This window comes from Desmodus rotundus, chromosome X, assembly GCF_022682495.2.
Source record: "Desmodus rotundus isolate HL8 chromosome X, HLdesRot8A.1, whole genome shotgun sequence".
Classification (NCBI taxonomy): Eukaryota; Metazoa; Chordata; class Mammalia; order Chiroptera; family Phyllostomidae; genus Desmodus; species Desmodus rotundus.
The window spans coordinates 83600081-83616494 of NC_071400.1; the positions used below are offsets into that span (position 1 = coordinate 83600081).

The 16414-nt window shown below is 40.3% G+C and overlaps 1 protein-coding gene across 1 annotated transcript in view; it reads right to left on the reverse strand.

The window, feature by feature from the left end:
• The window catches only part of IL1RAPL1 (interleukin 1 receptor accessory protein like 1), a 1180423-nt gene that overhangs the window by 580513 nt on the left and 583496 nt on the right, over nucleotides 1-16414 (reverse strand). Inside the window, exon 3 of the mRNA XM_024569872.1 lies at nucleotides 2077-2356. Coding sequence (XP_024425640.1) covers nucleotides 2077-2356 — 280 coding nt within the window. The remainder of the gene's footprint in view (nucleotides 1-2076; nucleotides 2357-16414) is intronic.

Consider the following 16414-nt stretch of genomic DNA (forward strand, 5'->3'; position numbering starts at 1 on the left):
CTTTGGAAGTGAATTATTTAAAAACTCACTGTGACAGTTTCGTGGCCTGATAGATACCAACGTGCCCAAATGCCAGTGACTCAAATAACAGGCCTGGCTCTGTCCACATCAACACCAAGCCGTGCTCTACTTAAACTGCTGTTTGTGATTTTGAGTCCCACTTTCCACGTTGGAAAAAGGAGCCATATCAACACTAGCTTCCAAGTACAATAATTAGAGTATTTCAATGTCAGTGGTAAGAGTATTTTTGCCCAAGGTTATCACTTTCTCTGGAGTTCCACTTTACACATATGCACTTTAAGGTTAAAAGTCTCTTAAAAAGTCTTTTGTCTTTTAGTTTAACCTCCCATTAAAACGTAAACATAGAAACATATGGCAAATGTCATGGTTTTTGAGACTTTTTGACCTTAAATTCTTTATTGCAACTGTAATTTGAAGAACATTTTAAGGCAGTTTCTCAGAGCACTGGATCACAGTATATATTTAAACACATCCAAGATTTGCAAGCTGAGTGCTTTAAAAATTCAGATTACTAATGTGAACGCTTCATTATTTTCCCATCAACAACACATAATGCAATTAAGTGTTAGACTGTGGGCATTTAGCTCAATTCCAATCTCAGATAAATGAGGACACACGTTTGCCTCTCTTGAAGAATCACCTCTACACATACATGAACAATCAGAAATAATGCTTTTTTAAAGGAACACAACAGATGTGCATTTCAATCAAATTACTCTGAGCGAAGTGAGAACAGCCAGTCCAAACAGTGCCCTTAACTATACTATTATGGTAACTATTTATCAATGTGCCTACAAAGTCTCTACTTCTAATAAGAGGTATGTCTGAGTATACAGGGATTGGTAGACCTGGAGGGAAACAATGAGTCGCCAAAGAAATGGTGTATTTTGTTGTTTCACACTCCAGTCCACTGTTTCCTCAAGCACAATTTTCTGTTTAACCTTTTTATGTGGCTTTGACCTACTTTAATGTCCTAACATTCATGTAGCTATGACTCAGCACAAAGTTAATCCTTGCAGGTGACGATGGGGGGAGGCACAATCCTTATGACAGAGGAGTGATGGCAGCCAATCAGAATTACAGAAGTGGAAGTTGAATTCTGATTTGAAAAAAATACTAGGTGATTCTCAGAGCTTCTCCAGATTGAGAATGAACTAAATTAAATTTGTCTTTATTTCCCTTAATAAGCCAAAAGACAGAAAGACAAAGAAATAGATTTAAACACACCTTCTCTGTGCCCATACCCTGCTTTGACAATGTTTTTATAGTCTAATGACACCCACAGTCGTTCACGCTGGGTGTGATTCACAATCCAAGAAGGGCTCACTTCTTAAACTGAGATCTCGTAACTGCTAATGTGTTACACAGATACTGTTTCAGTGTATCATCATTAAGCAAACTACATGTGCCTCTTCTGCAAGCAGAGGAAGATGTGTGGATGTGTGATGAGTTTCTTTGGGAATAAGGGCACATGCTTTATTATTGATAATTTTGTGTTGGCCCTGAGGGACCCGGGTAAATTGTCGCATTGGCCCAGCACATTTACTTAAGACAAAGACGTGGAACAAAGCGTTCGTATTCCCTAACGCGGCAATGCTGTCCTCCTAGTGCTGTGCACATACATACGTTACCTAAATCATCGCTGCAGATGTGTGTGAACCAGAGCTATCTGCGCTCTATCTGTCTGTGAAGGGCAATAACAAAATGTTACAACCCATTTAGCAATAAACTATGCATCCTTTCTGCAAGTCTTTTGCTTATATCTGATTTGTGACATTTCACCCCCTCTATAAATTTTATTTCATAGTCTTTAGTAATTTCTGGCAACATAAGTAGATGCCCAGATGGTATCTCTTTTCTCCATAAGCCAGAAATAATGTCTCAATATAAATTCCAATCCCATCTTTTTATGATTTAGATTCGAAATTTTAGGAAGCAGCAACACACACAAATATTGAGACAATGCCTTTGGTGAAAGGGACAGCAGCAAAGTTTAAGTATAAGAAAGCAGTATGTGGCTTGTTTGAGTCAGCAGTAATAGAATTAAAAGCATACCTGATGACACAGGCGTAAAGACCGCTGTCCTGTAGTAACGTTGGCCGGAACCAAATGGAGTCTTCCTCCTTGCTCATTCTACTTCCATCAAAGGCTATCGGCTCTTCAAAGTCTCCGGGACCAGAGCTTTTGTACCACATCAAACTGAGTCCAGCACTTTGGGCTAGGGAGTAATTTGCTCTAATATAACCATAAAAGAGTGCACATTTGATTCGAACGGGCTCTCCCACCAAAACTTGATATTTCTTGATATCGACAGACCAATCGGTGCATCCATCAGCTACAGAAAAAAGAAAAAAGAAAACATTAGAGAAAATGTAATAACTACTTCATGTATTCATTATTCATTCAACAAATATACATTGATCATCGATATTGGACCAGATTCTATTGCAGGAACGATGGATGCAGCCCTAGGTGAAACTCAGGATGGCACTGAGAAGCAATTTACCCTGCTAACAAAAAACATATTCAATCACTTAGCTTACTTCTGCTGGAACTTATTCTTATGTTTTCTCAGGGTGATGGTTATTGCTTTATTGCCTTTCTACCCTGCATCCACCTGTTTGCTTCCTCTTTGAAAGTGGATCTTGCCCTTTGAAATAGTTTTCTTTCGCTAGCTGGCCCTGAAGCTCTGTTGATAGAGGGTGCTGGAGAGACACTGCAGAAGGAAAGGGTTTTGCTCCACAGTCCCAGCATGCTTGCTGGGAGGGGGCTCTTGCAGACTTCGAGGTTTCTCCAGCACCCAGCTCCTGCAGTGCCAGGTAGCCAGCAGCTTGGCAAATTTTTTAGCATAACCTCATGTGAGACATTTTCCCATGAACAGCTTTCCCAGGTACTTTAGAGGGTGAATTTCTGTTATATTCTAGAGGGCAGATTACTAAGTTCTGCCAGGGTGGCACTTCAGTGACTTCTGCTGTTCATGTGCTTTCCTAATGAGGTTTGCCTGCCTCTCACTCTGGAGGTCAGAAGAGAGGGGCTTTTCCTTGGGTGCTGTATCTCAGCCATAGGGGTAATAGCCTTTATTCTTTCCAGTTGTATTTTTCTATGGACTGAATGTCTGTGCCCTCCTAAAATTTATATGCTGAAGCTCTGACTCAGAAAGTGATTGGGTTTGGAGGAGGGGTCTTTGGGAGATAAGTAGTTTTAGATGAGTTTATGAGGGGAAAGCTCTCATATACACATGCTTTTCCTCCCCATCCTCTCCTTCCTTTTCTCTCTCTCCCTCCCTTCCTTCCTTAAGGGGCCCACAGAGGCCAGGCCTGTGAGCACAGTGAGACAGTGACCATCTGTAAACCATGAAGGGGGCTCTCACCAGAAACCAAATCAGACGGCACCTCGATCTTGGCCTTAGCCTCCAGACCTGTGGGAAATACATTTCTGTTGTGTAATGCACCCAGTCTATAAATCTTCCTTACTACCCAATCCTTCATTATTCCCATACCTTGTTGCATTTAATAATTCCTTATAAAAACTTCCCTTATTCAAATTAGTGTGTGGCATTGGTCTCTGATTGGATCCACACTGATCACATCATATTTTATAGCCAAAGAAGGCAGAAAAAAATACAACAAAAGTGGGTCAAGTTCAAGCAGTGGTTTCACAGCCAGAGACAGAGGGAGAAGGTCACTTGGGTCTGATTTCTGGCAGCATTAGGGGAAGGATAAAGTAGAAACCATGGTGAGCAATGAGGCTGATGGGGGAGGGAACGGGTGGGTTTTCTGGGTTATGTGAAAGCACCGTCTCCCATATGGCATCTTTTTTTTTTTTAATATATTTATTGATTATGATATTACAGTTGTCCCATTTCCCCCCCCACTTCACTCCATCCTGCCCACCCCCCTCCCTCCCACATTCCCCCCCTATAGTTCATGTCCATGGGTCATACTTATAAGTTCTTTGGCTTCTACATTTCCTACACTATTCTTACCCTCCCCCTGTCTATTTTCTACCTACCATTGATGCTACTTATTCTCTGTACCTTTCCCCCCCTCTCCCCCTCCCACTCCCTTAATGACAACCCTCATGTTCTAGTTGTTTGCCTAGTTTGCTCTCGTTTTTGTTTTATGTGTGGCCGTTAATAACTGTGAGTTTGCTGTCATTTTTACTGTTCCTGTTTTTGATCTTCTTTTTCTTAGGTAACTCCCTTTAACATTTCATATAATAAGGGCTTGGTGATGATGAACTTCTTTAACTTGACCTTATCTGAGAAGCACTTTATCTGCCCTTCCATTCTAAGTGATAGCTTTGCTGGGTACAGTAATCTTGGATGTAGGTCCTTGCATGGCATCTTAACATCACTCTTATCACCCCCTGCACACACACATGCATGCACACACAACAACAACAACAACAACAACAGGTCCCCACAGATGAGGTACATCGCTATTAACACTGTCACACCGACACTGTGAATTTCCTGCTTACAGAGGGCAGCTGCCCAATACTTAGCAAGATAATCAATGTGACAGCTCACAGAATACAAACACTGAGCTGTAGGCAAAACTCAAGAAAGGGAGACCTCTAACAGCACTAGCATCCAAGTGTTGCCAGCAGTGTTTAACTTGTTGAAGATTAAAAAGGAGGGCAAGCTAAAGGATCTGGGAACAGGATGAATAATGCAGAACTTGAGAGAAGGAATATGATCAAGACGACAAAGAAGCCACAGACGGGTAATCTACGGAGTCATCTACATTTTTTTCTTAAAATAGTCTCTAACACCTAATGAGCACTTAACTACAGTGAGTTTACAAATTTTCATTTCCCCTCCACAAAACATCCATTAAAGCTGTTTAGCTCCTTGTTCCCTCTACGGGCAACATTGTTCACCAATCAGTTGCATGCCTGCCTGCCTCCCTTCCTCCAAATATTACCTCCTCAGAGAGGTCTTTCTAACTGCTCTGTCTGAAACACCAGCATCCTATTCTGGTCACTTGACCCAGATTCTGCTTTAGTAGTTTTTCAGAAAGGTAGGTGGAGTTGGGGAGAGCAATGGGGGGAAAATTAGGACAGCTGTAATTGAATAACAACAAAAAAGGAAGTAAAAATATAAAAACACATTGCTATTTGATGTTATGCCCACTTTTTGTTTGTTTTCTGTCTCCCCAGAAGATTGTAAGCCCCTTGATGTCAAGAACTGTACCCTTCTAAACTAACATTTTTTTTTTATTTTTAAAGATTGTATTTATTCATTTTCAGAGAGAGGGGTAGGGAGGGAGAGAGAGTGAAAGAAACCTCCACGTGGGGGAGAAACATCTATCAGTTGCCTCTTGTGCGCCCCCATCTGGGGACCTGGCCCATAACCCAGGTAAGTGCCCTGAATGGGAATCAAATCAGCAACATTTTGGTTTGTAGGCTGGCATTCAACCCACTGAGCCACAGGAGGCTTGGGCAAAACTCATTTCTTTAGCTCCAGTGCTTCAAACTGTGCTTGCTAACCAGCTCAACACACATTTACAAAATGATTGAATGAAGGATTGAATAAATAATAACTATTACAAATGAAGAAATTCATCACAATTCCTGGGATCTTCACCCAGCTGTGTCTGACCCTTGTATTTACTCTCCCTACCATACAATTGTTTCCTGATAAAGGTATTTTCAACTTCACAACATTCTTTAATTTAGATCATTTCAACTAGCAAACGTTTGTCTAAGATTAGATACTGTCTATAGATTGAATGTTGTGGCAGCTTGGTGGACATCATCAATGTCCCAGTCATTGCCATCATTGTTTGCACACCACATTTCATAGGATGACAAAACTGTACACAGAGATGTCAATGTTATTTAATGGCATGTGACATTTATTAACACAATTTTGTAGATTTGGCCCTTTACCTAAAATTAATGCTTGGTGGGATTTTCTTTTAAACAGTTATGTTTCTGGTGATAAGCATTATCTTGTGTTACTACTATATGAATTACAACACAGTTCTAGAATCAAGGAACTGATGGCATCTGTCTCAGAGATACTGCTGCCAGTGAAAAAGTGGATACCCCTTCAAGGTAGCAGTATAAATAGGAAGATAAAATTCTTCAAACTCTCAGAAGATTTGTAAGATACAGTAAAATGCTTGAAGCTAAAGGGCAAAAATATTTAGTCTAAAAAGTTAGTAACAAATTAGATCAAGAGTGAGAGTTGAGTTGGGGACAGATAGAGATATTAATACATACTCTCAGAACATGCTTACTGAGAAAAACTTGTAAGTAAACCACAGATATTATGGAAAATTAGAATTATTCAGTACTTAACTATCAGTTAAGAAAAAAACTTTCAAACAGCTCACAGTCACATGACAGAGAAAAGGCTGAGGCGAACTGATGAAATAACAGCACCTTGTATATCAGAGACACTATGTTCATTTAATATGGAACCAGATATAGGATCTATGGCTTAGAAAGGCTTACTATCATTAAACTACATATATGATGTTCAAAATAAACTATACAATTATTGCCATGTTGTAATACTTTTTTTGGGTAAAGGTGGCAAATAATACAAAAAACAGTTGAGGATATTTTGACATTATTTAAATACACATCTAAATAAATAAAAGGCTTATGGCTTTTTCCAATCATTAAATGAAAACATTTAATTAAATGAAATAAATGATGAGTGATGTCATTCCCTTTGTTAACATTTGCCTCATGTGCGCACTCTCTCAGAATGTGTTTGTATCATGTTTCCCCTAAATCATTTGAAATTAACTTAAAGCAGAGACACAATGCCATTGTACCCCTAAATACTGCAGTACGCATGTCCTTATGAATAAAGATGTTTTTCTTATATAGCCACAAAGTACTTTTTAAATCTTATGTAGTGGGACAAATCTTAAGACCAAGGGACAGATGTTTTAGATCTCAGATCTAAATAGAAAGTATAAGAAATTAAAACTTAGCTCTGGACAACCAGCATTGCTACTGATTTATTCAATTTGGCTTTACTTCAGCCCTGAAGCTCTGTCGGCTTGGAAACAAACATTCAGAAACCTTACTTCTACACACTGTGAGTTCCATTATGTAACTTATCAGGTAACCTTTATTAGTTTTAATTTTAATATTATCATCCGGAGTTCTGGCCAAGATGGAGGCGTAGGCGGAAATGCTTCGCTGCCTCGCACAGCCAAAAGAAGGATAATGACCAATTTCAAAAGAAAAAACAACTAGAACTGGAGAAAATCAAACTGCATGGAACTCCGACAAGCAAGGATTAAAGAAACATTCACCCAGACCGGTAGGAGGGGCCGTGACAGGTAGCTGGACGGAGAAGACGCTCCAGGGGGCGGTGGACTGAGCCGGTGGGCGAGGCAGGGGCTGGCAGAACGGGAAACCAAAGACTCACAACCTCTGATTGTAAACACCTGTGGGGGTTGTGGCCCTGGGAGAAACTCTCAGTCTCCTAGGAGAGTCCGTTGGAGAGGCCCACAGGGTCCAGACACACCCACCTGGGAACCGGCACCTGTAAGGGCACAGACTGTGCGTAGGAAGTGAGGGCAGGGAGGACGTAAAGTAGGGCTAGGGCGGAGCCAGCCAGCGGCGCTGCTCCGTCTCTGACCCCTCCCCCACAGCCCCTCAACCCAGCGAGAGGAGGTGCCCCGCCCTGGTGAACACCTAAGGCTCCACCCCTTACAATGTAACAAACGGGCCGAGACAGAGAAATGTGGCCCAAAGGAAAGAACACTTCAAAGCTCCAGAAAAAGAACTAAGTGATAAGGAGATAGCCAACCTATCTGATGCGGAATTCAAAACACTGGCAATCAGGATGCTCACAGAAACGGTTAGGTAGGGACACAAAATAGAGGAAGAAGTGAAGGCTATGCAAAGTGAAATACAATTGTCATCAGGTAATTATGTAAACCAGTAGCAATTAAATCAGATTTTCTGTTGATCAGAAGAAAAGTTCATTCTACAAGCCTCTTTCAGGAAGTATGCTGTTGGTATTCTCCTTCCGTAATGGGAGGATTCCATGGAAATACTCTAGTTCTGTGGCTCCTCTGCAGTACAAATTCCTTCAGTCCATGGGAGTCTATGTAACCAGAAAGTTGCACTGGGAGGGGGTCGAGGGGAGTACCACCGTATTTATTCATTTTTGATACCAACTATAATCTTCTGGGAACTTAGATAAACACAGGATGGAATTAGATTCAGAACTAATTCCTTTACAAGGCCTTCAAAGTGATGTACCATTTCATACACAAAGGCAAAGCAGACTGGAAAATATGAATACATTCAAATGAGATTAGGGAAAGTATTTTTAATTAAGTCACTATTACTACATATGGGAGCGCAAAATATTTTTATGGTAACAAGCTTGAAGGTTGCATTCTTAACAAAAAAAAAGTCTAATGCTAGAGCTTATACATATTGCTTCCTAATATGAAAGTGTAACATTTTACTTATAAAAGGACAAATTATATTACTCTCCAAGTATCTACTTGGGTAGATACATTGAAATTGTGATAAAATAAATGAGATCTGTGATACTGTAATAGATGCCCCGTCCTGATTGATCCCTTTTACTAAACTGATATATCTATTCTCCAGCTACTCTGAACATTGTATACTCACAGCTCATAGGTGTCTCCTCTTGAAAATTACCCTCGATAGACGGGAGCCAACATGCTTGGAAATTTATACACCCCTGCGTATACCCACTGCCAATAGCTCACTGATGTAAGTATGTAAAAGGCCAGCCCCTTTGCCTCAAGTAGGGACAATTCTATAGTGCAGTTCACGCTTCAGAGTTTCTGTGGGTGTGGACCATATCAAGCCTATAGTTCACCTGTAACTTCCCCACCACCTCTTTTCCCTTCCCTGCCTTGCTTCTCTCCCTCCTTCCTAGGTTTTCCCAGAAGAGCAGTACTTCAATCAGCGGTATGCATCAACCTCTCTGTCTTAGGCTCTATTCTGGGCCGGCTGACCTAACGCAGATTTATATGTTTATACAGTGAGAGCTAGCTTCATTCCAGTTCCTGTCCAAGGGGTTGGAGACATCAAGACTTACAGATATAGCTCTTGTTTTCAAGAAGCTCATATTATAACAGAAGAGACAGAAAGAAGTTAAGAGCACAACATGGAAATACAATGGTAAAGAAATGCACAGGGATGGTCAGAAACGTGTTCCATGAAGAGCAAATGTTTGAGATAAAAGGAAAGCAAGAAGCTAGCCATACAAAGACTGGTGGACAGACATTTGAGTTGGCGGCGAACACAAAAGCAAAAGCACAGAAACGAGGGGCAGCATACTTTTGCAGGAACCATAAAATGGCTTTGTGGTATTGGAATAAGTTTAAAGCAGGAAATAACAAGAGACGAGGGAGATATAAGTGGGCAAAGACAGATTTTGGAGGTACCTTTATGAGATGTAAAAAATGTTTGTCTTCATTGTAAAAGTGATGTGGGAAATATTTAAAAAGTTTCAGAGAAGTGACGGAACCGGTTTTAGATATGCTATACTGGGTGAATTTTTAGGTAGAGATATAAGACTTTAGCCAGGACAGTGATGTTATTAAATGTCTGAAGTTGGGCAGTGGTAGTAAAGATGAAATGGGGCTGTTCTGAGAAAAATTTCAGAGGTAAAATTGGCAGGAGTAAGTGATAGGCTGAATACAAGCAATGAGGAAGATGAATAATGCCGGTTTAGTCTGTAACTCATATCTTTTGCCATAGACTAAACTACCTTTCCCAATCAACTAAAAACAAAACAAAACAAAACAAAACCAACTATGTCTGTCAAGTGGTGGGGGTCTTTGAAATGTTTGTTTACACTTTATTCATTTAAAAATTTTAGGAAATTTGCCCTAGCTGGTGTAGCTCAGTGGATTGAGTGTGAGCTACAAACCAAACTTCGTCAGTTCAATTCCCAGTCAGGGCACATGCATGGGCTGCAGGCCAGGACCCCAGTAGGGTGCATGTGAAAGGCAACAACCCATTGATATTTCTCTCCTTCTCTTTCTCCTTCCCTTTTCCTCTCTATTTTTTATTTCTAAAAATAAATAAATAAAATCTTTAAAAAATTTAGGAAATTAAAAAATAGTTTTAAAAGTTGCTCCCAGACAGACCTAAAATGTATAGATAATTTTATATCAATGAATAAAAATAAATATCCAGGATATTGGCATCATTTGTTTCTATTCCTGATGCGCTGAGAAAAGCTGATCTTGAGACATGAGTACAGTTAGGGAGTGTAGGTCTTGCACTTAAGCTCTTGCAGACCCCGAACAAAAAGGCTGAGGCTAGATTTTAAACACGTGAACTCTGCACTTTACTTGTACTAGCTGCTACTCTTTTCAAATAGGAAATTCGCAAATGAAAACTGGTAAAACTGTCATCCTTCAGAAGAGGAAGCTGATGACTCCCCCAAATTATCAGCAGCAATGACAGCAGCAGAATACGACACAAGTTAACCTTTATAGTGTCCATTGGTTTGCATAGGAGTTCATCCTCATCTCTAGTTTTGGGATTATCTTTATCTAGAGTAGAATGTTTCCAGATTCTTACCTTTAAAAATATATACAGTACAATACTCTTGGAAGAGCTCTTTCAAATGTTTTGGAGAGATTAGTGTGGGTGGTAAGAATTAATGTTACCCAAGAGAGTCTGCCAGTTATTAGCGATCCAGTTTCTAGAATCCGGGCTGTCTGACAAAGCCTGGAAGTGGTAGTCTATCGCCCTTGCATTAGGGGAGAGCTGTTGCCTAGGCAGACAGGATCCTGGTAATAGAGTTAATCTTCCATCATATCTTAACCGCCAAATTCTAGCAGGTATTCCTGATACTGAGACACAAAAATCTGTGCATCGCATAGCATGCAATTGGTGGAGATTTATTTTTCAAAGGACTTTTTCTGATAATAAAAAGAAAAAAAGGGGGCTTATAAAGGGAGTAAAAAGGGAATAATCTTCCTTCAAAGCCTATCCTTTTGTTTCTTCCATTTCTCTTCTTAGTTGAATTTTATATCATGATTTTTATACTGAATGTTTTGGAATAATTGCATAGTATTACATAATAGTGCTATTTTATAATTTACTTAACTTTTCTGCTGTTGGTTGTCTATAAGTTTTCCCCCTAGGTTTGTCTGTGATAAAACAATTTTATTTATACAATGTTCCACAACCTTATCCTCCAAAAAATAGTGGATCTAATCCCAGAAGTGCAATTATTGGATCAAATAATGTAATTTTAAGGCTTTTAGTAATTTGAAATAGATTTTTAAAAACTTTCATAACATTTTTCATGATACCCATCTGTGTAAGCAGCTATTTCACTACATATGATAAGATTTTACTCTCATGCACCGTTTGTTAAACTGAGCACCTAGTTTTCTACTATCATCTCAAATTACAAAATTATAGCATGAATATCATTCATCTGATGACCGAATGATGAAATTACCACAGCCACCATGTAGCAACCCTAAATCTCTGGCAGGATTGATCGTACATATGTCGTGCAGTTTCAAAGTCCCCTTATTCAACATTATAATTGAGTCCATTCACTTCTGTATTATCTGATTCGATGAAAGATTGCGTTAAAACAAGCTTTTGTACTTCCTTTGGCCCCACTCTCCAGGGAAGCCTCTCATAAAGATGAAATGAGGCAGTGAAGCTCCCGGAGGTGCAGTAAAGAGATCTGCTGCCCCACTGGGGCCCCTCTTTTGCTCAGTCGTAGCATCCCCTCAATATCTGATCTCTCTCCTTCCACCCATAATAGGTCCTGGCCCACTTCATACCACACCGGTGTTCTGAATTTACCCCTTTCTCACTGCTGTTGTTACTTTTTCCTTGATTGGATCATGTCAGGATGATTGTCCCTCTTTGACATATCATCTAGAGTTACAGCCAGTGGCCCCAAAGCAAGCAAATGATGACAGTGACCAAGTATCCAATACTTGCTCATCTTATCCACTAAAGGAAGAGAAGTCGCCTTTCTGAATAACAACATGGGGTTTATGTAAAGCATGCTTAAAATCAGTTTTCAATGTCGATAGCTCCTCCGAGCCAAAAGCTCATGTGCTGATGGTCAGCAGAAATACTGCAATATCTGCGGCTACAATCCAGAGCAACTGCAGATTTGATTTTTATCTTTCTTGGAGAGGAACATCCAACCAAGTCCAAACAGCGCATTGTTGGGTTGGAGAAGACTGGACTTGGTCTTCACGGCGGCATGAAAATTCTTCCTTGTTAATCTAATGTATCTGTGTATCTTTCCTGGTTGAATAAAATAAAACCCTTGTGCAGGGCAAAAGTAAGCCAGGTGAGTATTTATATTTTCAGAAAGAAATAAAAAAAGGGAAAGAATAGATTCTTGGTTCTACCACAGAGTTACAACACTCTTAGCTCCCTGTCCTTGCATTCTTTTATGGGTTTGAAGGGTGCTATGCTGCTGACTACAGGGGAGTCCCTGTAATTTGAGGTAAATGTTTATCGAGTGCCTTAGGTAACAAGTTGACTACTTTATGATGAACATGGACCTATAATGCACCCTGAAGAGCTCTTGAACTAAAATAGTAGCCCTTCCTAACCAGCTATGCACTGCAAACGATGCACAAAGAAAAACACATCTATAAATGTATTGCTTTTAGATCCATTGCTTTCATAAATCAGTTCTACCTTTACATTATGATGTCATGTGGCACTTCTTCCAGACTTTTGCACCTATTTATGAACTACTTCATCTGTAAAGAGTCACAAAGAAATCAGTTTTCAGTGTCACACAGAGTTCAGTGAGGCTGCTGGAAACTGACTGTTAACTTCTTTTTGCCTCAGCTCATGCCATTCATTCATTTATTAAGAACCCATGGTAGCACAGGGAACAATCTACGTGCTGGGGGTAGAGTGGTGATCAGAAGAGTTCCAGTGCACACAGAGAAGTGAGACAACAGCCAGAGCAATGCAGTGCATGGCGAAGCAAACATAAAGCACATTACGAGGTTAGAGTGCCTGGGGTGCACCCACTACAGTGGCCATACAAAGGTTTTCTCAGGAGCTAACATTTGGCTGGTGAGTAAAGCAGGCAAATGTGTGGGACAGCGGGGTTCACAACAAAGGTTCTGAGATGGCAAAGCACTGGAAGCATTTCAGGGCAACCAGGAAGGCTGGGTAGTTGGAGGAAGAGAGGGGAAGAGAAAGTGGCCAGATCCTCCAGAGCCTTTCCTCATCTGTAAGAGGTGGAGAGTAATCATTATTTCCCAGGGTTGAGGGGGAAATTAAGAAGAGACGCTCTGTATGGAGAGCATCCCTTGTGGGAGTTGGAGAAGCTCCTAGGTATACCTTTGTGTCTCCTGGCAGTATCTCTTCAGTGATGTCCCAGGCTTTCACATGGCCACACTGAAGTCTAGCTTAAGTCTTAGTTATCATGCACCATAAACACTTTGTATTTGCTTCCTAGTAATGCTATTAGAAAGTACCACAGACTGAGAGGCTTAAACAACAGATATGAATGCTTTTCTGGTGGCTAGAAGTTCAAAATCCAGGTGTCAGCAGGGTTGGTTCCTTCTGGGTGCTCTGAGGGAAATTCTCCTCCATGTCCTTGTCTTAGCTAATATTGAGAGTAGCAATTTTGGGTATTTCTTGGCTTGTGGACACATCACTCCAAATTTTGCCTTCATCTTCATATGGTGTTTCCTCAGTGTGTCTGTATGTCTGTGCCTCTTTTCTTCTTATAAGGACCTCGTCATTGGATTTAGGAGTCACCTTACTCGAGAATTTCCTCATCTTAACTAATTACCTCTGCAAAGACCGAATTTCCAAATAATCTGCATTCTGAGACTTCAGGGAGGGCATGGATTTGGGGGTACTCAGTACACATTTGAGCTCAGGTTAATTAATGGATAGGGTCTTCTTGATAATCAAAATGACTGGTAAAGACAATCATGCCATATACTCTCTATAAAGATATGGAAAAAACACTTAATGAAATTCTTCTGAACATAGTTTAAGCAGAAGGAGCTCTGGGATCTATGTGTGACTCATTCACTACGAGAAAACTTATTTGTCATTCTCCTGTGCACATGCTTGTTAATAAAGATAGTTAAAAAATGAAAGTAATTGTACAATAGGGTACTGTGTGATCTGTGCACAAAGCAGACCCAAGTTCTAATCCCAGTCACCTCAAGGTCAAGCAAGTCATTTAAGCCTTCAGGGCCCTCAATCAACATGTTGAAACATCTGCGTGGTGGGCTTGTTCTGATTGCAGGGGTGCCCAACCTTTTGGCGTCTCTGGGCCACACTGGAAGAAGAAGAGTTGACCTGGGCCACACATTAGGTACATTGTGACACATAATCACAAAAAAATCTCATCAAGTTTTAAGTAAATTTACGATTTTGTGTTGGGCCGCATTCACAGCATCTTGGGCTTCATGTGGCCCACGGGCCGTAGGTTGGACCTCCCTGTAGGAAATTTCCCTGTGGTTTGAGCTTGTGCTTGTGCCTGCTGCATGTCTTGGAGGGCATGAGGGATGGCAGGTAGTGAGCAGTCAGGGCCCCAGAAAAATGGACCGAGCAAGCAATTCTGAGATAACTGCTCAAAAAAGATCCTGATGGTGAACTTACTTAGACTGTTATCAGTTTCTGATTCAATTGTACTATTGGGGTCAGCAGGAGGACTGAGGGTTCTACAAGCACTCAGGCCAAGATCCATTGTAACAATCAAATCTTGAACTGACCCTCAAAGCTTCCTAAACTCATCAATCACTTTGCTTGTGAAATCTTCTGGCTTTGTCTCCTTAAAGGCCCCCACTTGCCTTTCAATGGGCAACAGTCCTCATCGGGCTTGTTCTTCCTTGCATGCAGATATGTGAGCGAATCCTCAATGCTTTAAGGTGATATTTTCTGTGCAATTCTTGGCAGTTCATCTAACAGCCCCATTCTGCTGTGTTGGATCAAGGTACCCCTGCCTTGCCTGACAGCAAATTCTGCATAAGACTCATTGTTTTTCAATCTTTATTTTTCTTTTCTTAATGTTTGAAAGTCATGTGAGCAAGAGCCTAACACAGTACCTGGAATACAGTGGATGCCCTCTTTTCCATTCCCACACTGAACGGGAGCAGGAAGGAAAAGGCCCAGGGTTTGGATAAACACAAGCAGATGCACATTGTACAAGAAAAATCTGGATTTTTTTCACTGTTGTAATTCTTGCTATAAGGAAGTGATACTACCTTGATACATGTGCTCCATCTTTTAAGAATATAACAATTTCGATTTACTTAAAATTTTTATTATTTTAATTATTTTTGTGTTCTCTATTTAATACATGCCTTTGTTAGTATGTATCATATTGAATTAATACTTGTTCACATATATTTCATTCATCACTGTAATGTTGGGACTTTAAGAACTGAGAATTTACCATATATCTATGTTTATCTGTATCTATCTACTTACCTACCTATCATCATCCATCCACCTGAACCTATATGTAGCTATTGTCATTTCCATATTTATATGCATTTGCTTTATCATTGTGAGGGACCAAAAGATGTTCACTTCAATTGGTATTGAAAATGTGTCCCTTGGGTATCAGCACAAATATTTATAACTAGTTTCTAGGTCTTTTTAACCTTGCTAATTTTGAAAAAAATAACTCTGCATTTTTGTCTTTATTTTTTATTGTATTTTTCCCATTACCATTTATCCCCCTTTCACCCTCTTCCACCTCCACCCACCCTCCTCCCCCCTGCAATCACCACACTGCTGTCTCTGCCCACGAGGCCTTTTTCTTTTTTGCTTGATCCCTCCACCTCCACTCCCACCCAGAGTTGCCAACCTGCTGTCTAAGTAATACAATTTTTTGACTCAGTATAATTTTATTCCACAGAACTAAACATAGTCGAGAACTCAGTAAGTCTTTGTTGATTTATTAAACATGATACACTCTGCTTTACATTTAGCGGGCCTACTATTACACTGTTTACTTAGTTCATGTGCACCGCCACAAAAACTCTCTATTTGGACAACAGAAAGGATAAGGGTATGTGCATACGGATAGGTCAAAAAACACTGCCAGCTTCAGAAATTTTATGCCTTTGGGACACTTATTGGACACTGGATTAAATATCACCACGATGAGCAACAGACCAAACAAAAACATTGATCGAATTTAATCCCTTTACCAATTGCGAGGCACCTCACAGGGAAAAGCCTGACAGATGACAGCACCCCTGCCCTGCAAATGGATCCTTTAAAGAGAGAGTTGCGGGGCAGACGAGGCATATTTACTTACATTTTGTGTGAAAGCACATGGCAGAACAGGATTCTATTTTTAAAGATTGCAACTTATAACAAGCTTTTAAATTCCATTACATTTCTGAGTGGGAGATGGTCTGCAGCAAGGAACACA